The sequence below is a fragment of the Centroberyx affinis genome, unplaced genomic scaffold, assembly GCF_046629955.1.
Source record: "Centroberyx affinis isolate AG114_WGS23_722 - 3 ecotype Tasmania unplaced genomic scaffold, CSIRO-AGI_Caff_v1 ptg000112l_1, whole genome shotgun sequence".
Taxonomy (NCBI): Eukaryota; Metazoa; Chordata; class Actinopteri; order Beryciformes; family Berycidae; genus Centroberyx; species Centroberyx affinis.
Genome location: NW_027278814.1, coordinates 339,288 through 364,724, shown reverse-complemented (window position 1 = coordinate 364,724; position 25,437 = coordinate 339,288). Strand labels below are relative to the sequence as shown.

The 25,437-nt window shown below is 42.1% G+C and overlaps 1 protein-coding gene across 1 annotated transcript; it reads left to right on the top strand.

Annotated features, from left to right (window-relative positions):
- The first annotated feature begins 852 nt into the window (after positions 1 to 852).
- Positions 853 to 24,837, top strand: LOC139650131 (transcription factor E2-alpha-like). The gene is made up of 20 exons (XM_071526691.1): positions 853 to 1,154; positions 5,193 to 5,289; positions 5,703 to 5,775; positions 10,201 to 10,274; positions 10,435 to 10,510; positions 11,206 to 11,246; positions 11,414 to 11,549; positions 11,985 to 12,034; positions 13,531 to 13,630; positions 14,048 to 14,184; positions 14,325 to 14,475; positions 14,615 to 14,673; positions 14,826 to 14,904; positions 16,683 to 16,759; positions 16,948 to 17,121; positions 17,310 to 17,421; positions 17,612 to 17,744; positions 18,753 to 18,991; positions 21,595 to 21,741; positions 21,928 to 24,837. The coding sequence occupies exons 2-19, from the start codon at positions 5,236 to 5,238 to the stop codon at positions 21,732 to 21,734; spliced, it is 1,905 nt and encodes a 634-aa protein (XP_071382792.1). The 5' UTR covers positions 853 to 1,154; positions 5,193 to 5,235; the 3' UTR covers positions 21,735 to 21,741; positions 21,928 to 24,837.
- Positions 24,838 to 25,437: the final 600 nt, after the last annotated feature.

Here is a 25,437-nt window from a genome sequence, read left to right as displayed (position 1 = left end):
CTCTGAGTTTGAGGTGTTCAGCTGCTCTCTCTCTCTCACCATAGGCCTACATTTCGCAGTGTTTTGTGTCCTAATCACCTAGACTGCTGAACCACTATTACACAGTAAAGATGTATTGCGGACACTGCTTTGGGTTCAGAATAATCTTTCATACTGGAACATTGTGAATTTTATTGTGAGATGTTTTCAGAGCAAGGTCACCCCAACTAATAACCCACTTTCTTTGACAATGGACTTTAAAAAGATATGGCCACTCAAAATCCACTGTACGAGAAACTTTCTTAAATAAATTCTTGCCAGTGTTTTGCATAATTGAGCATGCTGAAACTCATCAGACATCTCTCTCTGGCACACACACACACACACACACACACACACACACACACACACAACACACACAATTTATGCACGTTTTTTTTTTTTGTAGCTTAGGCAGTATTTCAGAACAAAATTAAAATGCAACCCGTAGGCAAAATGAGGCTGCCCTAAAGGATAATGTTGAAAGATACTTGGGCGTCCCACATGCCAATCAAAATTTCCTCGTATCCAATTGGTCCTCCGCTCCGATATTATCATTCCATCTTGCTCTGGTCTGTCACTAGTCTGTTGGGCTTTCCGCTGTCCTCATCCGCCAGTCGACATAGATCCCCGCGGTTTGCTACTCAGATAATACAGTATTTTGCTTATAACTACAAACCAGTGACGTTTTGCGATATTTAAGAAGATCGTCGTATCAAATCAATGACTATCAAAATCAGCTTCGGTCGGTTTCTTCGTCTGGTTGAAATTGGACACCGCTGATGTTTTAGCGTCCATCTCTTCTCGTAGGCTGTGCTGCGGAGTGATACTCCGTTGGAACCGACAATGTGGAGGTTGTTAAAATGTCTACTAGGAAAATGAAATGGTTACAATTTCAACAACAATAAGAAAACGGAGTAGCACAAGAGTTATGATTCCGTCGAGAGACGTTGTTTCAATTTCGTGACGAAGACGACAACGAGACGAGGCAGCGGAGGAGCGGTTCATATTGTCTTTCCTCATCTTCATCAAGCCCACGGTCCGGACCACGGGGAAGGATCCTATCCCCAACTTTGTTTTTCTCTCTACTCCAGGCGTTCATTTCCCCCTGTTGGATGCCAGATTATTGAGTCCAGGTAAACGTGGGGACAAATATTCGTTCTTATTAAGCGTGTGCATGTCAAAGAGAAACTGTCTGCACGATTTTTATTGGAGTATTAATCAACTTTAAGCGCATCGTCCAAGTTGTATTGAGTGCCACGGCCGGGAAAAGCGGGGTCTTGGATTTTCGTCCGGCCTGGGCGAGCTTGCCGTGTTATTGAGTAGTATTTGCAGCTTGTGGGGAAAAGACTTCTTTGTTCAGTTCAATGGGCTAACGTTACAGCACATTAGCATATTACCAGACTGATTTAGCTGAATTCTTCCAGGGATTTTGCCATCACTAGTATGTTTTCTGGAAGCAAGAAATGCATTAGCGTTAACCGTGGAACATAGCTTAGACATTGTTGAATTGTTTTATAACGTTCATGGTCGCGGCCAGAATGACAAGCTCCTCCACCTGTTATCCAAATTTTGGAGTTTCACCATTGTAGGCTAGTTAACTGTAACAACTGGCACAAACCATCATTTTGTAATGATAAATCTTAGTACAAATAATATGGATATTATTTTTACCCCTCCACCACTACCACCACCAACAACAACCAAGGCAACAAGAATTTTTTTTTAGCTAAAGCCTTATTTTATCCATTCCTCATAACGTTAGGCCCAATTCGATCAACAGTTGACAGAAAATGGGACGTTTTGGTATTTGGTTGTGTTTTGGGCACTCATGTGAAACTTTGCTGGCCTGAGTCTTTGTGTTCATCAGTGAGGTGGCCCATTCTCCTGCTCGATGAGAGGGTAGGCAACAGGTTTTTAGGTCCTTTAAAGTCTCCTAGATTGAAACCAATCGATGAGTCATGAAAACGACAGCCTTTTGATAACTGACTGCCTGTTGGTTAACGCCAGGCGTGTATTCCAACTATATTGTTTTTTATTTCTGGATTAAAACTTTTCTCCAATTGAGCAGGCCGAAGGTGGGGGGTGCTTAAGACAGGCGTATGTAGCCTAACTTCCATTTGTTAGGAGGGGCTAAGCATTTCTCCCCCATTTTGACCTCAGCTCAATGAGACAGAGAAATTGCAAGCCAATTTAGTGTCAAGCAGTGTTTGGCTTGTATTGCACATTACTCGTTACTCTTTTCAAAAAAAATATCATTACATTACTTATTACCCACTGGGAGTACTTCATTGGGCCGCTCTTTATATTAGTTTTCCGTTACACCCTCGAAATTGGTGGCTGCATCCTGCCTTGCTTTCAAAATCGGGAAAAAAATATTAGGGCTACCTCTCCTACGAATGATCCGGGTAGCCACATAGCTGTTTGTTTTATCCCTTTGCTCCATAAAATCAAAATAGGAACAATACTTGGAATACTTACACACGGAAAAAGTAGCCTTAGCCTAAGCTTTTCTGCTGTTTCTCATCTAAGCTAGCTCAGTTTCAAAAGAAGACTAATTTTGATGAAACGAATCAGGAACTGGGGTGGGACGTAATTTTGGATTATTCAGCTTCAGTATGATAGCTGGAAAGGCATGAAAACAAAAGTAACTAGGCTACTTATTTTTTGAGTGGTAACTTAGTAAAGATATCTAAACTCAGTTTTGGTGTGATGGGTCTATGTTTTACTAATGTCACGAATAGCCGCGTTTCCACAACATTAAAGGATAATTCGGGTTACTTTCAACCTGGGACTTATTTTCATTGTTTTTGCCATCATGACTCTATAATGACATCATGATTGCGTTCAAAATTTCATCACTTCATTGTAGAGTTTTGAATTCCTCCATATCACCAGGAGCGCTGCTTTCCAATACACAAAAACAGGGCAAACACAATCTCCAAACAGTTGAACCCAAAAAACAATTAAAATCCTTTGAACACATTAACACTGACACAGCAATGGGACCTGCCTACATAAAATGTCCAATTATCCGCTGCCTGGATCTTGCATATTGCAATTTAAGATATTTATGTTATTTTACCTAGCATGAACTAGCTGGCAGGTAGGAAGTTGAAGTACTCTGATGCAGCGTTTATGTCACATTGGATTTTCTGTAAATACGCACTGCCGACTTCCAGAGCGGAAAAACCATTCACGCTAACCTCCTAGTTGTGATTACAAATAGGATATATGGGAATTTGGGGCTGAAATATCCCACCTGTCGTCACAAATTGTGCAAGTTTGTCAACACACGGGGTAAACATAACAGAGGATCCACCAATGTCGCCAGTCAAAGTATCAAAAATATCAGTTAAATTTGCACTAATACAATCAACCCTACTTATGAAAAGCGAGAAATGGTTTATCTGCTGTAGTTCGTTTATGGTTGATTTTAAATTCATAAATACAAATTAGGCTATTTTGAATGTGGGCGTTCCAGTGAGTTAAACACATAGAGAACACTTTAGAGCTGAAGCAATGAAAGCCTGTCCACTTCTTCCGATATTACTTGAACACAGCAGAAAACCATCAGCCAGCAAAGTAGCCTTAATAAGGAAGTATGTGAGCATAGGGCTGAGCGATAATTCAATATTATCATTTATCATCTTTCAGTGGAATCATATCGTGATGATATGAAGATATTTTGATATCGTGACACACATCTCTGCTGTCTAAATTGATGATGACAAGCAAATTTTACTTAAAAACTCTCATAAAATGAGGTATGGTAGGAATATTATTTGAATATTTCTGTTTGACATCACACCTAACATTACCATTCGGTTCAATGAGATGAACATTAATTTGATTATTTAAAGTGATTTTGCATACATGAACCATATTGTGATATATATTGATATCAAGAAAAATCCTTTTGATTATCATGATATTGATTTCAACCCTATCGCCCAGCCCTATGTGAGCATTGCTAAAAAACGATCAAATGAACTATTATATATGAAATGTTGTGAAAATTGTTCAAATGCAGCTATGTAAAGACATGTTTAACTGCAGTGTGAGTGTTGTTGTGTTGAAAGGACGTGTTTTAATCACTTTTTGGGTTCAACTGTTGGGTGATTGTGTTTGCCGTGTGTGTGTGTGTGTGTTGGACAGCAGCACTCTTGGCAATTTGGAGGTATGAAAGCTCTACAGTGACACAATCAATCGTCATGATGGCAAAAACTAGGACAATAAGGCCCAGGTTGAAAACAACCGGAATTATCCTTTAACTCAAGCTAATTCCTGCTTCTACTGTTATTTTAGACTAAAAGCAAATTTTCAGTCATGCCCTGAAAATGAAACTGAGTTATTGAAGTGGTAGTGGTGAAGTCATCTCTCTGACTTCTCATAAATGTACTTGGGGTCATTACTTGCAATGGTGTGAACACATGCTTAAACAAATTGGTTTAATATACAGTATTCTTGTGCTGCTTTTTGGTGTTTAAGGCCTTTCCATTCTTCACTGAACTACCTCTTAGAAGTGATACTGATTTAGTCGTTTTAGACACCTGTGTTGTATTTGCTTTGATGAGGGACAGTCACAAATTACCTATTTGAGAGTGCAGACAACATGCCATGTCATTACTCTGTAAGTTTCAGCGAAAAGAGCTGTTAAAGCAGGTTGGTTTCTGAGGTAGAAGAAGCAGCCTGAGCCCTGGGGCTGAGGTAGGAGTGCAGTGTGGCCTTGTGGCTTAATCATTGGTCATAATTCAGATACACATGTTAGATGTGGGCTAGCAGGGAAAGCCCTACAGCTGACTGAATTATTCACAAACTGAGTTATTTGCTCAATACACTGTGATGGTCTCAGACAAGGATGTGCCACTTGAATGCCATCCCTCTCATGATGTAGGCATAGGTTATTCAGTAATAACCACATCGTTGGTAGACAGATTACCTGAGCCCTCGCAACGCTCGCTGAAAAGCTGAGTGAATGGTTTGTTAGGTTAGGTGTGTTGGCCTACCCACCAATGTCATTTTATTGACTTGCCTTATGGGTTGTCGCAGTCTTGATGAGCAACTTGAATGCATTTGAATCATCATCCACTGTGTGCCTTTTCCAGTCAGATTAGTTAACCATCTCACAAGAGGGCAAAATGTATTCATGTTCCCCTTACCTCTGCCTGCAGTCGCTTGCTGAGACTGAAAGGGCCAAGTGAACAGCAGCAGAGAATGGCTGCAGTGGGAACAGACAAGGAGCTCAGCGACTTGCTGGATTTTAGCGCGGTAAGATGTCTCTAAAGAATGCTTGACTTTGACCAGTATACATCCTATACAATTCATGCTATGCTCACCGAATGACATGACAAGGCATTCACTTTTCCTTTCAAAAAAGTCTTGAAGAGTCGTCAAGAAGGTTGAAATACTATGTCAGGACATCCATGAATGTGTCAGGCTGAGGGTTTGAAGGATTGCAAGGCATAAATCAGCCTGTTTTTTTATTAGACTGTTGTGTTGTGCGTCACTTTACTTTCAATACTGACTCAGTCAAAGCTGGAATGCGTAGGTTGCTTCTCACATCTGTTGTCTAAATCTTTGTAGGATAGTTTGAATTGGCACCTAATCAACCTTTGCACAAGTAAAGGTCTTGCAGAAGGACTTGCAATGGTTTGTTTACTGTCCCAATGCTTCCATTTCAGATGTTTGCACCACCAGTTTCAAATGGGAAGAACCGGCCAACTACTCTGGCTAGCAGTCAGTTTGGAGGTTCAGGTAAGTCTTTCAGTTTTACCAAGACAATAATAAACCTTTTTATTTATTACTACCCCTATGTAAAAGTCAGATGATCATAATAAGCCACTTCATTTGACTTCTTTCTTTCTTTCTTTCTTTCTTTTTGTCATTCTTCTGGATCTGATTTTCTTGATTTTAAAAAATACATGTCAGTAAATTGTTATTGCAAAGAAAATAAATGTCACTTTCTCTTCCTTCCTCTCACCTCAAGCTACTGTTGTAATGGCATTATTGCTTTGTAATGATCCCCAATATATCTGTTGACATTAGGGGCTGTTGGTGTTTCTCAGCAGCCCCTTCTTCTAGTTTCACTACCCCACCCCCATTCACTAGCTGTGTTTTGAATGGTCATGGAGGAGGAAATTGTTCCCATTCTTCATTGCATCTGATGAGCGACTTTTCAGATCACAGATCATTGGAAAGAACCTCAGGGAAGAATGCCTGGTTATGTTATGTTATGTAGATCAGGCGTCATCTCCTCTACACTTCCTCATCCCTTACCCCTCGCCTTGCAGGTGTCCCTTCCCTCACCTTCTCAGCTGTTGCCATTCAATCACTATCTACTGAGGGTGGGAGGACAAAGGCGGAGGGTGGGGGTTGATGGGAACAACCCAATTAATCTCCACTGCTTACACTGTGAAAAAGTGTATTCCCATGTCCTGCAATCTTGCACCCTACTTTTCCCCCTCACATAATTCATTTTCACCTAGCAGCATTATCCTCAACATCAACTTAAGCAACCCAACCCTCATAGTCAGTTTTGAGAAATGCATGCAGCTGGTTATAAACAGACCTCAGGGACAGACAATATCTCCTCAATATCAGACCTTTCCCTCTCTTGTATGGTATCCCTGGGCCCTCTTGTATTGATGTCATATACCACGAGCGGTCAGCTTTTCAAAAATGTCTTCCTATTTCCATCTATATCCCTCCTATAGCAGATCTACTTGCCCTTCGTGAACCTTCCTCTGTCACTCTCCTACCTCTAGAAGTGCATTTGGTCTTTCAGGTAGCAACAGAAATGAAACAGGATATTGAAGCTAAGATGAAAGACGAGGCAAGCATTGGCTGGGTGGGGTGGGGGAGGGTATGGGGGGGCTCTATTTCTTCTATTCACTTGAGGGCCACTTAGATGTTCTTTTGTGGCAGCAAGGTGCATGCTTACAAAAGAGACACGTTGCCGTTATCAATCCAACGGCTGCTCATAGTATTATCTCTCAGCCTTTAGCACAGGGCTGCACATTGTGCATTAGGTACTCTGACAATGGGATGCTGGATAGTCAGGTAGCATATGTGGCTCAGGGTATGCTTTCACCGTGAAAGCCCGCAGCTCACAAGTGCACAACTTGTGTCTATGTGTAGCAAGGTTTTAGCTTGCTCATATGGATTCTCCTACACGGTGTGTTTTTTCCGGTCGTTTAAAGCTGTTGTGCTCTCTGTATCTTTCGATTTAGTTTCAAATAAATTGAGTTGTTCCTATTGCATTCCTGCTTTTGTAGAGCAGCTGCCATGTGTTGTCCTTATGGAGCCAGTTAAATGTCATTTTTTCCCCAGCATGATTAAGGTTTGAATTAGTGGAGGTTCAACATGTTTAACATGTGTGGCTGAGGGGAACTTCTAAGAGCCTTCAGTGGTTATAACATCTCTACCCTGGTCTCATGTGCCTGGCAAATGCATAGATCCCTTTAACTAGTAGTCAGCTAAACCATTTGCCAATGCACTTTCATTTATTGGTCACCAGAAACCGAGAATTCTGAAATGTATTTTTAAACCTTGGTAAGGGCTGAAATGCAGAAGGGGAGGAGTTTCAAATTTGCATGAATGTTCCATTTTTCAAAAGCAGATGCCCTTAGTGAATCACACAGACTTAGGATATAAAAGTGACATGATTAGATTTGCTCTTACAACTGGAAATCCTGGCACACAATGCTGTACAAGCTTTACATAATACATAGTGAGCATGGTGACATTTACTTGTACAAAAGGAGTGTCAGAACAAGGGTTCCTCCCGCTGTAGATATGAACTACATCCAACTGAGAGCTGTATGTATTACTGGTATGGGGCATACTGTGTTGTCTGAAATGCTTCTGGTGACTCACAAGTTAAAACAACCAGGCCTGTGTTATTGTACATTGTTCAGTATTTCATTAACAGTGTTCACTCTCTTGAGACTTGATCTGACATCATGCTTTGTGTCTGTGTGACTCACTTTGCCAGGGGAAGGAAGAAGGTGTGTAGACAAAAACGCCACACTCAGTTATAGGTGCCTGGGGCAGTATCCCTGTAAAAACGAAGACATGTCTGCAAGTTTAGTCGATGTATGTGCATGAGTTTTGCTCATGAAGCCTATGACTCAGGCTGGCTGTCTGTTTCCAGTATCTCTTCCTGTGTAATTATAGACTAGCCATGCTTAAAGGGGCGTTGTATACTGGGAGGAGAAGTGCATTGGGGTTCACCAGAGAATTTGTCTGGCCTTACTCACCCTTCTCTCCGCTTTTCTCTTCCCAGTCCTGGTAGTCTCCCTGAGTAGTGTGGTGCTCTTGGTTTTGACACGTCTCATGACCCTGATGAAAACTGTATTGAGATTCTGCGTCATATATTGTTTTGGTTTAGTGTAGCATAATTTAACATAATTTTGTGTTGGAATGTATCTGTGGGTTTGTAAAGCAGGGTTTTGTGGAGAGGTGTTTTATTGGGTTTGTCTTTTCAATAGTTACTCTGTTCAAATTAGTCTTTCAATCATGTTCATTTTCTTCCTTATATCTAACCCAATGCTAGCTTATGTTAGTGCCAGTGAAAAATACCTACAAGTGTGAATTCACATGCTGACCCTCCCGTGAATCCTTCCATGCCATCCATTCATTCCAGGAAATTTCTGTCCCAATTCCTCCATACCTCCTGCTAACCTCACACCCCCTCCCTGGAAAAAACATTCCTTGCCAGGAAGGGTTGTGGAGCTAGCTACCTGCAGAGCTCACTATTACACCCTGCTATTGTGACATTGAATGGTGTCAGTTCAGGTTTCTGTCTCTATTGCCTTAAACCTGCCAGTCTTCGCAAAGAGGGGAAAAGAATACCACATGTTCATTTCTTACTCACTGGCTTTGAATCATTCTTCAGACAGCTCAGTTTAGGCTACGGTGCATGGCACTGAATTCATGGAAATAGAGGCATGGTAGTTGAAATGTGGCCACTTTACTCCATTACAGTAGTCAGCCAGTTCAACTTGTCTTTATACTTACATTTTATTTGACCATTTGTTTGACTCTGTAACTGGCTTATTTCCTAGCCCCTTAGTACTTAATTACACAATAGGTAATATTGACTCCCTGAATACAAAATTAACTTTTTCTACCCGGTCAGTTCCTTTGTGAAAGGCCCAGTCTGTAATCCACATGTAAACAAAAGGGTAGCCCAGCCACAAATACAAAACACGGAACTGGGGGCTTTTTCTTTTCTAGGGATTGGGTACTGATGATTTACAACTGAAATGAATGGTTCATGCTTTTTCTTTCTCTTCTTTGATTGACGTGCAGAGTGACAGTCAGCCATATAGAGGGAACAAGACATTGTCTCCTTCATCTCTTATTCCGCTGGTGTCGTGTGTATAGATCACAGTTGTCACGGCAATCTAGCAGCTCTCAGCGCTCTGGACCCATCATTCTGTTCTACTGCTGATCCTGTCATGATTCTAGCCCGCCTCTCCCCCCTCCCTTCTCCCCTCTCCGCTTTTTAATTAGACAACAAAACAAAAATATGAATATTCATAGAGCTGAGCTTCATTAATATGCACAATTATGCAAATCAGTACGCAATTAAGCTTCAGCTTTCCCCTAGAGATGCTGTGTTGCAGTACGAGAGGAGACTGAGAGAAAGGGGACAGGCAGGAATTTCTGCTTCACCAATCTTTAAAATCACTCTCCTTTCAATCACATTCACCTCTCTGAAAGCTACAGTGCTCTGGCCAGGGATAACATGTGTCAAGTATGTCAGTTTGAGGCCTTCGGTCTGTGTTAAGGGGAAGGTGTGGGCCAAATGTGAGAGAATGGATGGCTATGAATGACTGTTGCCATGGAAAATGTAAAGGAGTGGAGTGGGAGAATGAAGAATGTCGAGGATGATTCTGGAAGCCTCATACTGGGTGTTAATTATTCAAACTTCCTACAGCTCATATCCACGCTATGTGACAGCGCTGTCACTATGCTGTCTCTGTGTGAGTTGTGAAGTGAAGCTCTTCGGTGGAGGTTACTTTGAACAGCCTGAAAAACCTGTATCAAAGCAGGTCAACTTTACAATTCTCTGAAGTTAGACTCTTAGTTTTGCAAAGCCGAGGTGTAAAACCTTGTTAAAATGTGTCTGCCGCTGAATGGTTAATAGACCTAACCCAGTTCTTTGTCTTCCAGGTATAGATGAGAGGAGTGGGTCCAGTCCCTGGGGACCAGGAGAACAGAACAATCCCTCTTTCAGCCAGGGAAGGGTAGGGCCATACCTCACTACATTGAACTTGACCATGTATATGTCATGCAACTGGGCTTGAGTCTCTCAGTGAAGCACTTCTTTATTTTGGATGATCCAGTAACTTAATAACAGGCTCTGTTTTAATTATGTTCCTAAAGCCTCTGCTAACTTTTCCTCAGGGGTATGGAGAAGGAGCCCTTTACAATGAGCACGAGGGCATCGCCCCTGCCCCCGTATTTGGACCAGGGATTGTTGGTAAGGAGGTTTAAATTCAACTAAGCTGTTTAGGCTTAGACGGCATAACTTCACACATCTTCTTTGATCTAAACCTTAACAGAATCAGTGGCAAATGAGACCCATGGCTCCAATAATACCACTTATAGAAGGGAGAACATGCTTATTGAAATACACAAGTGACTTAACCAAAAGAATGAAAGGGGTGTGTGTGTGTGTATGTATGAGGGAGTGAGAGAGAGACCTTTCACAGGTTAGGCACTGATGCACCAAGTCAGGGCAATCCATATTTATGCTTAGGTGGCGATGGATGAGGGGAGCGGGGTAATCAGGGATGAGGTGGGGGAGGGGTTTGTTTGTGTGTGTTGCAGTTTGTGTTGGAGTGGGGGGGGTGGGGGGCAGGGTAAAGGGCAACGATGCACAAACAAGGCTCTCCCTTGGGATTACGGTGGCCTATAGCTCTCCTCAATTGAACTGTCAAGGGAGGGGGGTGGGGAAGGGGATGGGGGGCACAATTGTCCCTGGACCGTTTATAATGGGCCAATTTGTTGTTGTTTTGCTGTCCAAAGCCATAAATACTACACATCATATACACTCACCACAGCAGATGGGAGGCGCCCAATTGGAGAAAGGGGAATGGCCAGATTGTGATTTAATATTGGCATAAAAGCTCAATTTTCGTGATCATGACCTGATTTATTTTCTCATGCCAACAGGGAAGGCTGAGCGAGGACCCTACTCTTCGTTTCCAACACAGGTAAAATCAGTCAGAAAGGCAGGCGTTGCACCATCTCCCCTCCTCTCCTCCTGTTCTCTTGAGTTTCTCAGTCAGTTATCTTTTCCTATTATCACTCCACAATTATTTCACTTATTCCTCTCCTTTTACTCTATTTTGAGCTTGTCCTCTCCTTTCCCCCTCTGTAGCCGGGCTTTATGCCCAATGAGATGCCCATGCCCAGTCCTGATGCCCTCTCCCCGTCTGGCCTGAAGTCCAACTCCCAGTTCTACTCCTCCTATCAGGGGGCCAACCCTCGCAGGAGACCCCCACAGGACAGCATGGGTAAGAGGGCAGAGGACTACTGGAACACATTATTGAGCACGCGTTGGAGTGTCCAATCATAAACTAGGGTGTAGAACCACTGATTCTCAGAGATTCCTTTTCAGAGAGAGAGTGTTTTCTTTGTTCTGGTTTATATTTAAGACCATGTGTATCATCACTTCTCCTACTGAGGGTTTAAAAAAGTTTCTGAGAAATCTCACTTCTGCTTAGCAAAAGAGAGGGCCATCACTGTGAGCTTGCAACGCGGAAACGGCAGTGGTGTTGAATAACATCAGATTAGAATACCTTTGATTAGGCATTAATGAGCAGTCATAAAGACAGATGGATAGATTCCTTCAGCAGGACTGAGGGAAGGGAGCTGCACAAATTAACTCATTCATCGGTGCATTATATAGGCATTATATAGTCTCTCTCTCTCTCTTTCCCTCCCCTCAGATCCCCAGCCAAAAAAGATCAGGAAGGTGCCCCCTGGCCTGCCCTCCTCGGTGAGTACTAACATCCAGTTCTGCTGCAGCTCCAAACTATATCTCAGCCCTTGCAGTCAGTCCATGGGAGCCCATGTGCACAGATTACGCCCCTTTTCACATTCCAGTTGGCATCTTAAGCCTCTCCTTGGCTTGCAAAGTATTAGACTAGCTGCCATACAGGACATCCAGCTCCTACAGCTGTGTATCTGCACTGCCGAGGCGAAAAAAAAATACAGAGCCACTCATTCACCCAGTCACTCATTTGCAGCGTGTATTTATAGTGTGTTGTATTTGTAGGCCCTTTATTTTATAGCCACATATCTTCCCCCCCTGCCAAGTATACTTGTTAGATCACTGAAGGGAATACATAGTGGGGTTTGATGGTTCTTACTCCACCTCTTTTTTTTTTTTTTTTTTTTTTTTTTTTTTCCTCCCACTCTTGCTCTCTGGGCACCCTATTTCCTCCTCTTCTCCGTTTCTTCCTTTACCCCCCTCTCTAACCCTCCTCCTCTCTACCCCCGCCCCTCCGCCGCCCCCTCCCCCCGCTACCACGAACAACAGCCCTCCCCTTTCTCTCTCCCTCCCCCATCCCTCTATCCCAGCTGCCAGTGGAGTTGGCTGCCGTCCAGGATTCGGCAGATGGTTCAGTAATTAGGAGTGCATCTCTCCGTTCCCTCTTCTCCTCTCCCCTCTCTTTCCTCTCGTTTCTCTCTCTGTTTAATCAAATTACAGAAGAAAACTTCAGTCCATTTGGATTTGAGTTTTTCAGACGCATAGTTTGATACTTGATTTTCGTCTAGAATAGTCCTGATTGAGAAGGGTATGCTGGTTCAGAACATTGGTTCCTTTATACCCATTATAAGACACACCAAACCCAACTGCATCTCCTATTCTATGGCCACGTCTCACTGTGTTTAGAGTGAGAATTATGTATCTCTAAACCATTCTCAGCATGTTTCTGTTTGAGAGGGTAATATGTTAAAGCCACACGGAGAGGGTAGACGGAGCCTAATAAAACCCCTGACACTGCACATCCAATCCATAATGCTCAGTGCTCCAGTCTGCTAAAATGTTGGAACATGTTTATTGAATTAAGTAGTAAAATCAGATAGTAAAATGGGTTCTAGTCCAGGAAGGAACACAGAAGAGCTGTGTTAAATCAGGCATGTAGTGCAAGTTTTTTTTCTGACTATGTTTTCTGATCAAGGAGAAGTTCGTTTGGACAGTTTCAGATTCAGTTTTATCGTATTTCTTATGTAAAAATTTAAACTAAAAAAAAAAAAAGTCATATGTGGGCATTCCCCTAGTTTCAGCTTTGCACAAGGGAGCTTGCAGGGAACTTAAATGGGGCAGAGTATCTCAACAGGAAGATGCCAATACATATGTCATTCATGCAAAAACTATTTATGTATATATATTATGTAGCTTGTTCACAACCATATAGTGATTAGTGAGAAAGTTTCAAGCACTGAGTCAATAAGTTTTACTCTTTTTTTTCTGTGTATGATCTGTAGGTGTATGCACCAGCCTCAGGAGAGGATTTTAACAGAGACAGTGCTGGGTATCCTGCCTCCAAGCCAGGAAATGTCTACCCAGGGCCATTCTACATGCAAGGTCAGTAGATATGCCTTTATGCCTTAAGATTTTTTTATGTTCTTTGTGTTTGGTTTAAATTATCATATCTGATGAGTAACTGTTGTCAAATGTATGTATGCTTGTTGGTAAACCCATTGCACACCTAGGTAATGACCTGGAATGTTCCTACATAGACAGTATGGTTGGGGAAATTAGTTCCCAATCATATCCTTAAGTCCATGGAAGCCCGGGTGGCTTAGCCCTCTGCCAGTATAACACCCTGCAGTGCCTGGGTGCTGAATGGTGCATCATGGCTGAATGAAGTCATCACAATAATGTGACATGTCTCATATGTGGCTTTCATTGTCTTTCATCTCCTGTGGCTGGTTATCCCTCACCCTCCTCCTCCTCACCCTTCTTGCCCCCCCCCATCCTCCCCTGGATGCCCCCTGACAGAAGGCCTCCACCCCTCCCCTGATCCATGGGGCTCCACCGGGTCGATGGTTCAGCCTGGTTACTCTGCCATGCTGGGCAACTCCCCCCATCTGGGCCAGCATGGTCCCTTTACTGCCATCAACCCCCAAGACAGACTGGTGAGCTTTGCCTTCACACTTTGGACCGGTTTCCTTACTAAGGCATAATGAGGTCTTTGACACTTGGTGACTAATGCATCTTTGAAAGCTTCTGTCTGGTTCTGTGTTTAAATCTTTGTCTGGGTGTCTTTCCTTCCAAGAAACGGCAGCCACTGCCCCTCTCCCCACAAAACTACCCTCTGCATGGCAGTGAGGTGAACGGGACTCATCCCTCTGGCTTCCACTCTGGCTCCAGCAGCTACGGAGTCCCCAACCACACACCCCCTATCACTGGCACTGACACCATTATGGGTAAACACACCTTCAAACTCCCCCCATCTCTCTATGTCTTTGTGTAAAGTTCTCTTTCTGTTTCTCAATATCATGTGGCAGAATTGCTTATCAAACATTGGTTGTGATTTAAATGGATCTGCATTGTTTTCTTCACAAGCCAATCGGGGAACAGCTGCTGGAAGTTCTGGGGCTGAAATTGGAAAAGCCCTGGCATCTGTAAGTAGTATAAAAATTCCTATCTAGAAGAAAACATTCTCAAAATACTTAAACGTAAGAACGGCTTTAAATGTTCTATATTACCTTATTTTGTATACTGTGTTAGGTGGAATGATATTGTGTCATGAAATTCGAAATCTATCTGTGTGCAGATCTATCCCTCAGACCCCAACAGCAACGCCTTCCCTCCATCTCCCTCCACACCCTCGGGCTCTCCCCAGGCCATATCAGGTGAGTGGGTAGCTGTAGTCATTTTTCCTGAGGCCCCAAGGTCACTTGGCTGGTCATAGTTTTGTTTGCTCACTACAGGGTCTTTCCTGTTGTGCAAGGGAATGATAAAATCTTTGAAAAATGTATTGTTTTCATTCTGACTAAGCCTGAATGGGTTACAGCGACAATGTAGCTCCATCTATTGGGACAAAAGTGGAACTAAAACATTTAAAGTTGAACTGATTAATGTATTTTTAGGAATTTGTGCTGACGTACCACTGTGTACAAGTTCCCACATGATCTGTATGAATACAGTCTGTGAAGCTTATTACTGCTAATACAGATATAGACTGTATCTATACTGGCTTTCATTCACCATGCCATTGAAGTCATCTGACTTAGCAGTGAGTTGGTTATAAGAAACTTCTCATTTAATTCAGGAATCTTCCAAGATTCCAATTCAAAAGCACGTTTACGTTGGCACAACCACATTTTTATTAATATTTGTATTCATTTTTGAGTCATGCAATCATGTTGTAAGTAGTACAGAGAGTAGTAAGGTAATAAACATAAATGTAACACTTTATGGCATGATTCCTCACCCCATAAACAACTTTACCTTCTCTCTCTCTCTCACACACACACACACACACACACACACACACACACACACACACACACACACACACACACACACACAATCCAAATATAGCTGTAGAGAGTGGAAGGAAAAAATATAACTGTAGAGAGTGGAAGGAAAAAATAAAGTAAAGTAAAAATAAAAATGGGGCGGAGGGGTCACTTCACTTCCTTATTTGTCTCTACATAAAGTCCATGAGTGAGTCCATATACTTAATACATCAGATACAGCTGCCAATACAGTGAGGATGAGAGGGAGAAACAAAATATTGGTGGTGTTGATGATAACAATTATGAAAAAAGACCTGACCTTGCAGTTGTGGATAAAATTCATACATCATTCAAAGTATAGAAAACAAATTCATATTCCATATCTATCTATATCTCTTTGACATTTGTGTCTATATCTCCATCACATTAGCTACCCATATTAAAACAATACAATTGGTACACATTAGCACACATTAATACATCCAGTGTTTTTTGTTTACAGTATTCACCACACAATAATCTGGGCATAATGTTTAGATGCATAAAGGCCTCCCAGGTGTTGGAGAACAAATCCCTCTTCGCTTGCAATGTGAATTTAATTTTTTCTAACGTAATTATAAACATACAGTTCTGAATGTCTGACCCAAATATAATAATAACAAATGACCAAAACAGGCATACGCCTAGCTGTTTCTATCTCACATCAGTCATGTGTAAGACCTAATGGGTGTATATTTGTGTATATTTTAGAGATTTTCTGCTTAGTCCAGCATATACGATGTATAGATTTAAGTTGAATGAGCCCTATGTTTTGCACATATTGATCACGAGTGCAGCCTTGTACACCCACATTTGACAGGGCCCTCAAATAAAATCCTTAAGTGATATGAGGACTTATCTATCAAAGCACAATGGAGCTAAACAGGCCAATTTGCTTACAGCAATGGAGAGAAATGAACCCTCTCCCTTTTGTTTCTATTTGCAGCATACTTATTTTGAGTAGATAAGAGGATTTTTAGTATTGTACGCTGGAGATCAATAGTGTTACAACAAAGGCAAATTATGTGGGGTAATACCTGCCTGTTCATTTTCAGTTTAGATCACACGCTCACTTGATAAATGAGGGCAAATGCATCTGTCTGAACTCTGTGATCCTCTCTTTTTTTCAGGCTCCGCATCCCAGTGGACCAGGTCCTCTGGCCAGGCCACACCCTCTCCTAACTTTGAGGGTGGAATTCAGGCCCTGGTGAGTCAACATGCCTTATTTTTTTCTTTTCCATATTATGAGATGTGCATCAAAAGATTGTCACCTATATTTAGTGGAAGCATACATGCACTGATATTTTGAGGGTTGAAAGGCACCGGCTGATTATGGTTGTAAACGCATCATCTTCTGCTGCCACATTCTTTACTGTTCTCCCTCCACTTCCACAGCAGAATAAAATGGAGGACCGTCTGGAGGAAGCCATCCATGTTCTTCAGCGTCATGCCAGTGGACAGGGAGGGCCGGGACTGGCTGACATGCACAGCCTGCTCTCGTCTGGCCTAGGACTGCCGCAGGCCTTTAACAGTGCAGGGCTGGGACTGGCCAGCCGCCTGCCTGGACTGGTGAGACTAATGAAAAGTGGAATTGGAAGGCTAGCAGCAAATGACTGAATGGGCTTTGTGATTTCCAATGAATGTAGCCTCAGAGTGAGGGTGGTATGCATTTGTTATTGCCCTTATTTTTGCCAATATTAGATTTTTTTTTAACAAGATGATTGAATCACTGTTGATGTTAAATCTCTGTCCTGTAGGTTTCCAGTCACCATGAGGACTCTGTCGGTCTGCCCTCTAGTGGAGGACTTTTGCATGGTCACCACGGCCCTCCTTCTGGCCAGCCAGGCTCTCAGCCTGAAGGTTTTACCGGTGAGTCTTTCTGTTTCACTGTGTTCCCTAATCTATTTTGGGAAGTGAGCAAGTTATTATAAGTGGTAATACTTTCCCCAAACCCTATCGTGATAGGTGATTTATAAGCTGCTTCATAATATTTTGCTGTTTATGTACTTGTCCTCTTTTATGTTAAAGCTCAGTGCCTTTATTCCTCATGTTCCCCCAGGTCTGCCCGGTAGCATATCCCGTTCCAGTGGTAATGATATCAAACGAGAGGACAAGGAGGACGACGAGAACTCCTCCATTGCTGACAAGTCGGACGATGAGAAAAAAGACATGAAGGGCCGCATTCGAACAAGGTGTCTAAAACCCTCCTTCATGTGGAACAAAATATTTTTGTCTAACATTAATACAACTTAAATATTACTTATTTACACATCAGATTTCATTTCACATAAGCCCAAGTACCATATGTGTCAGGAAATGGTCTTACAACCTTTCTACTGATTACACTGTATGGTCATTAATTTCTGATTATTTATTTCAAGAATTCAGCAAGAGTGTATGGGCACTAGCCTATTAAGTTCAAAACAGACAACAATTTGAATGAACGGGTAAGACGTCACTATAGTCAATATCTAGCTCTTTATTCAAATTGCTCTGTGCTTGATGTTATGGACATAAATTATGCTGAAACTTAGGCATGACTGTGGAATGCGGCTCTACAGTTTGTGTTTAATTTGATAGTGAGATTATTAAGTGCCTCACTTTTTTGTTACATTGTTTCAGAGATTTACCATTTACAGACCTTTTGTAGAGCAGAGTAAGACTGTTGAAGGTCATAAAGAGACTAAATTGATTATTAATAGTATCTTATCGCTAGTGGATATACATAATTTTAAGTTTATTTTAATCACATGCCACTTAAATAGTGGTTTACACAATTCTTGAACTAGGAGCTGATAGAGATACTTCCCAGTCTAGGTGATCTTAACACTTTTTCCCCGTAAGACATGCCTCATTTCTTATCAATTGTTTGGAAAAACCAATTAGACTACCTATCTACTCGGCTTACACATATCTTAGTACTGCTGCTTAGAATGAGCTGATCTAAGATTTATCAGCTATTAAAGTGGTAGTTGTAAATGGAAGGTGTTATAGGAAAATTTGTAACCAAATTACCTTATACCATTTTGAAGAATATTCTTTTAGACTTGTTAGACTTAATTTGTAGTTACAGCAGTGGACTTGATTGGAATAGGAAAAATTGACTGCACACCATCATTGGGAAGTAATTTCCAGTGAACCGTACCCATACTATTGTTTCCTTCCCCCTTCATCTGCCATTTCGCTTGGCTCTTCGCCAGTGGGGATGATGTGGATGACGATGAAGATCTGCCGGTGGAGGTTAAGGCTGAGCGGGAGAAAGAGCGGAGGGTGGCAAACAACGCCCGCGAACGGCTACGTGTGCGGGACATCAACGAGGCTTTTAAGGAGCTGGGCCGCATGTGTCAGCTCCATCTGAGCAATGAGAAACCCCAGACCAAACTGCTCATACTGCACCAGGCCGTTAACGTTATACTCAACCTGGAGCAGCAAGTTCGAGGTCAGTGGGGGTCCAGGGAGAAAGGAGGAGGAGGGGAAGGGCCCCTTTTACAATCCAAAACTCCCACATGGCTTCACTTCTCCACGTCCCATGCCTCCTGTTATTCAAAAGTTAGATCCTTTTTTAGATTACATGGTTTCCTCATGTATTTTCTTTTACTCCATTGATACTGGTAGACACATGATGCCTACTTAATGGTAATATTTAGTGAAGGCGCTATACGTTTTTTTGGGTCCGTCTTGGATTTTAAAAGATCAACAAAGTGAGGAGCGGGGATTAAGAAATGAAGCTGTGTGCGGCTGTTTTGAGACGTGCCCATTCTCTGGTTCATCCTACAAGGTTTTGCTCCTCGGGTCACACATACAGGACTGCAGGCTGCTGTCCGTCCTGATGTTGTATGTGTTGCCTAGTCTTACAATTGGCTGTCTGTCTCCACTGTGAAGATGCTTACATGTCTCTCTGCCTCACCCTTGACTGGATTAACATTACATCTTTTTTTGTGTCCCCTCATTTGCTTTTACCACTCTTGCCTCATTGTGCTTTTCCTAACCAATGTAGCATCAAACCTTTGAGACATTTTTCATACAGAAGTTCTTTTAGCTTTTATAGACTTGAAACTACCTTTTTGATTTGTTGGAAGAGACCACATTTTTTTTGCTTCTCTCTTCCCTTGAGTTATGATCCTTTGGTCCTTTCTTCTTTATATTTTTTACTTCTGCTCTTAGTATAGCTGTCTGTTTACTGCCATCCCGTGCACCCTGTCATAAGTCTGTCCATATAGTATACGACACAGGTTAACATGAAAGCAGGGACTGTCTGTCGTCATGTGTATTAACCTGCCTCCCACTTCTGTGTTGCAGTGTCTCTGTGCTGCATGTCCTGACCTTTCAGATGTTAACCCTTTAATTTTGCTGCCGTTTTCTGTACAAACTTTTCCATTTCTTCATTCTCTCCCCACCCCTCTCTCATTTTCCTTTTGCAGATGGCAGAAGTGACCTACTCTTCCTCACATTCAGATAAATACATCTCCTATTGCTGATGTATTTAACATGATGCCTCCAATCTCTTTTCTCCTTGGCTTTCTCTTCGTGGCCTTGTCTATGCGCTATACCTGGCAGAGGGTGTTGCTTCCTCTCTCCCTTTCTCTCTCCCCCCTCATACTTCTCTTGTCCTATTGGACAGTCCCTATATCCCCTCAACTTCCATCCTGGACCTCAATGACCAGAAAAGCCTTAACTTAAGTTGGTTAGACTTGAGGATAAATTTGTCAGTCCTTGTCCCCAATTCAACTGGAACGTTTCATCTTGGCATCAAATATTTGATCTTGGCATTAAATCATACGCACACCATCTAACTCAATGTGACAAAGGAACCTGCAACTTTTCAGAGAGTTTGACCGACTGAAGTGTCTGCCAAGAATGGATAAAAAACATTTGTTGCCAATTAGTTTATTCTCTACAAGACCTGAATATGCATTTTTGTTTTAGAAAGACTAATTATTAGTCTTCAAAAGGACATACTGTAGATCCAAGAAAGACATGTCCTCGATTTCCACCCCTCCGCTCGCTCTCCTGCAACACAGCACCACTCTACTGGAATCTTACTTCAACAAATCCACTGTTCTCGTCCTGGTCTAAGAGCTGTAAGCTTGTATCATGCTTGGACAGACATGAAGGATAAAAACTTTCCCAGTAACGGCACTAGGACTCTCCTTCCTTACTGTAGGGGGAAAAAAACAGTCAGAATCTTTTAAACCTGTACAGCTACACCTTCAGTGAACACCTCAGAGTAGGATCAGTAAGGGTTGTGATTTGGGTGTGTTAACCAGCCCTTCCAACCCCCTTCTCCTCTCGGCAGCAGCTGCAGCGTTGTCTCGGTGACTGATGAGAACCTGACTGCAGAGGAGAAGGAGCAGAGGGAGCGTGAGCGCCGCCTAGCTAACAATGCTAGGGAGAGGGTGCGCGTGCGTGACATTAACGAGGCCTTCAGAGAGCTGGGCAGGATGTGTCAGGTCCATCTGCAGAGCGACAAGGCCCAGACCAAGCTCATCATCCTGCAGCAGGCTGTCCAGGTCATACTGGGCTTGGAGAAGCAGGTGCGAGGTAGGTCAGCCCAAACAGGAAGGCCTGCCTGTCAGTCTGATCCACCTAGACAACCAACCATCTCTTACCAACAAAAGCCAAAGGGGGACAGAGTCCAACCACCCACTACTACCCAACCACCAGTCGGAAAGTTACTCTGTCCTCACTTACTCTCACCTCCACTTGCACTAGCCATTGTCTTTGCCATTTCCCTTTTCCACTTGGAAAAATAAAGAAGGAATGAGGAAGAAAGAGAAATGAGTGGAGGAAGTATGTTCCTGCTTTTCTGCCAAACTCCTGCAGCTGTCTCATCCTACTGTCCACTTTCCTTTCTTGCACTCTGCTTTTCCGTTTAACCCCCCCTTCCTCCCAAATTGATTGACTTATCTGTCTATTCAGAAGTGTGCCCTTGCTGCTTTTAATGTCTTTTAATTGTTTTTTCAACTCTTTAGGCAAAGCACAATGAAATGATGAAACGTCTTTCTCGATTTTGTGTTTAACCCGTGTGTCCTTTTCTCAAAGAGCGTAATTTGAATCCGAAGGCAGCCTGCCTGAAGAGAAGAGAGGAGGAGAAGGTGTCTGGTGTGGACCCCCAGATGCAGCTGGGAGGGGGTCACCCCGGTCTAGGAGGCGATGGACACAACCCTGTGAGCCATATGTAATTCTCAGGTCAGTCTGGAGAATCTTTACAATGGGTTTTATGGTGCCTGTGAATGGGGCGCATCACCAGTCAACAGCTATTAAGTAAACTGCATGTTAATGTAGCAAATCAATACCTGTAATTATTTTTGTTATTTCTTTTGAACCTTACTTTGGAGTGGACATTCATTGTGTTTTTTCTCGCTTCTCTTCCAGTTCCTGTTGATTGTACAGCCCTTAGAACACGTGGCCTTAATCTATTATTGTCATGCATCTCAGTGTGTGTTAATCAACATATGGAAAGCACACGCACACACCTCATTACTGACAAAGCAGGTGGCCACATTCCTGACCATGAATACAAGAGTAACAAGCACACTCATACAGAGAGATAAAGTTTTATGAATCTTTACCATAACAATACCTTGAACTGAGGAGACTGGTTTGGAGACGGTGGAAATTGAACATGAGGAAGTTCTGTCTAATGGTCATGTTTTTGTAAGACATTTTAAAAAAAAAGTTGCTTTACATGTTGGGAGCAAAACTTGTTTGGATCAAATAGAACTTTTGGATCAATTGCTCATGTGAGCAAAGTTAGGATTTGTATCCTTGAATAGTTATTTGGCATTCCCATCTGAAAAGGAGGTCTTACATTCATTACAAGCAAAGCGGACACCTGAGTATATCCAATGTTTGAATAATACCTATGTCTGAACATTTGCCTGATATAGGCCTAATGCATAGTGTTTGGGTAAGATAAAAAAGGCCATTATCATTTTTCCTCTCATATGATGACTGAAATACAGAGGTAGGTTTGGAGACATCCAGCATTTAAAAGACTGGACAGTCAGAGGACAGACTCCTCTTGCTGGTATGCTGGTAACTCTTGGCTGTATTTTTTTCTTTTTTTTGGCTGAAAAGGTGCCACAGTCGCTGACTTGTGTATGTGGTGGGTATTTTTTGTTTTTTAAATTGTGGATCCCTCGGCCTTCTATCCCCAAGTCCTGTACATCTATCAATGTCACTGCCATGTGTATGGAATGGAAAGACCGCCACAGAGGGATCTACCACCGACACACGTGAGCGAGAACTCCTTATGAACGCAGGATCTGCAGTGATGCTGGATCACGCAGTCGTGGACGCGGTCTTCCCCAGCATCCTTTTGTGAGGCTGCTGTTGGACTGAAGCATACAGGAAGTCGTCCTTGCCGCTCACGTCATCGTTCACCATCGCCAAGTCGGTTGCCCTCGGTCTCGGCCGGGACGAGTGGACATGCGGTCAGTGCGCACCTTCTGCCTCAAATGCAGCCAGTGTCACTTCAGTGCGCCCCTGTCGCACCACAGCTAAAGACACTTTCTTACAGCATGGTGAACTCACATGTCCAGGTAACAAAACATGAAGACTTAATGTAAGACTCGGAGCAGTCTGTATTTTGGTAAACTACACTTTGCTGGAAGGGTAAGATGGAAATGGTAGATTGAGTATTGAAAGGGATCATGAGTGTTATTGCTACCTTCTGGTGAATTCCCCCAATTGCCATTGACTGACTTTTTTTGGTTGTTGTTGCTCTGTGTTGAAGAGCATTTTGGTGTTTGTTTTTCCCCTCCTGAACAATTGCAAAACCTGTTTGTAAGGATCTTCCTTTTGTAGAATTGATTTATCATTCTGTTTTTTTATTTTATTTTTTACTTTGTAAGATAGTTGTATGAGTTTTTACTTTTGGAATGCTTTTTCTTTTTGTTTACATTGTTTAAATGTAAGACAACTCTCAATTTAGATTCCAGGAACAAAGTGAGGTGTGTTCTTTCATCCTGAACATTTTGTGCCAGGTGCTTAGATGTTAGAAATGCCGAAATTATCTGGCTGTAACATCACACGGTTGTTGTATTGGTCATTTTTTTGAAAGCCTGCTTCAACAAAAGCCTGTCGAGCCAGTTGTAATTGGAATGTTCTGGTGTTTGCAAGACACATAACCTGATGTATAGTTTTGCTGAAAATGGAACACAAGAAAGTTTGTTTTTTTCCCTTCAGCGTACCCCCACTCCCGCATTCACTGATGTCCAGCTCCCTAATGAAATTGTTGGTTATTGTGAGGTAGGGTCGTTCTGCACAATCTGCAACATAATTCAATGTTTCATTATGACTGCATATGAAGCATAAAAATGAATCAAAAGGGTGGCCTTAGTCATTTTCCTGACTTTGGGAGTTTTGATAATGGTTACTCACTAGTGCCTGAATACTTCTCTGCTACATGGTGGATGACATTGCATTTGAGGATTTATAGGTTGTACCTTTTTTATAATACAGATGTATAAAAAAAAAAAAAAAAGATTTACTTGGGTAACATTTGACAATGTCTCAGCACATCTAAATGAAGAATTACACTCATTGATGACACTGACTCCCTCAGTGTCTGCTTGTGTCAATAGATGTAGTAAGTTGATGGAGAAACTGACGTCTACAACTTTGACTATAATGTGACGCTGAAAACTGTACTTAAAATTTCTCATCTATTATGTACTGAATTTGTTAAAGAAATATAATTTCATCCTTGACTGGCATGTGCATTGATATATATGTACAGCGGTGTGTGTCCTCATCAGCTTTATCATTGTAAGCTGATACTGATATGTAACAGTATTTGGTTTACCTCCTGTCATTACTACCTGTCATTTTGTCAGTTTGTTTCATCATCACAAATCTTCCCCCATGGACTAGCCCCAAACATTGTTTTCTATCAATTATTCAGCTTTCCCCCAGAGATTGTGCTCTTGATGAGATATGGAAAATTAGTACTAAACATTGCTACTTTTCTTTTACATATGAGGAAGATGTCTAGAGTTTCCATTGAGGTTTTTTTTTTTTCAAAACACACACCTGGTATTCTTTGTAACAAACTCGGCCCCCCTATGTCCTCCACAACAGATAACCTGCTACAGAACTCACTGTCTCACTCATGTTTGGGGACAACATCTATGTAGGCTATGTCCTCAAAGTGCCTCCAGTTTCCTATTTTTTATATATAAAGTAGATATTGAGAACTGTCGTGTATATAACAGTAATGTAGCAATAAATGTGCCATTTTTAATAACAAAATACACCTTTTTCCAATGTCTTTTTTTGAACTCCTCTAGCCAAGTGAAAAAAACACATTGCAATAAAGGGTCATAGATGTTTTTTTGTTTCTGTAATGCATGGTGGTGGAAAAGGATGAACTCAAATGACCCATATTTTTGGCGACCAGACCAAGGTGTCTCCTTGCTATCCTCCCACTGTATGCTGGGATAGGCTCCACCCCCCCCCCACCCCCCCCCCACCCCCCCCACTCCCCCAGCGACCCTGAGAATAGAGAGTAGGGAACTTGAATGAATAATCATCACACAAAGTAGTAGAACACTGTTAAAAAAAAAGGAGGTTTTTGTTTACTGGTGGTTGTTTGCCTTATGGTGATCACAAACTGGAGTTCATAGGTTTCCCACCTTTTAATCCCCAGTAGATCACTGGTTATAAGCCATAATGTTGTGATTTAGTGATTGAACCTACGTAAACTATACCGTAATCGTTAATTACAATGCTTATCTAGGGTATCAGTTTTAAAAGAAATGTCCAGTCATACGAATGTGTTAAAATAGTTTTAGACCACTTAAGGATTTAACAATTATTTTCACCTATTATTATTATTACCTGCGATTGATAATCATCAGGAAAAATACCGCAATGCCACTT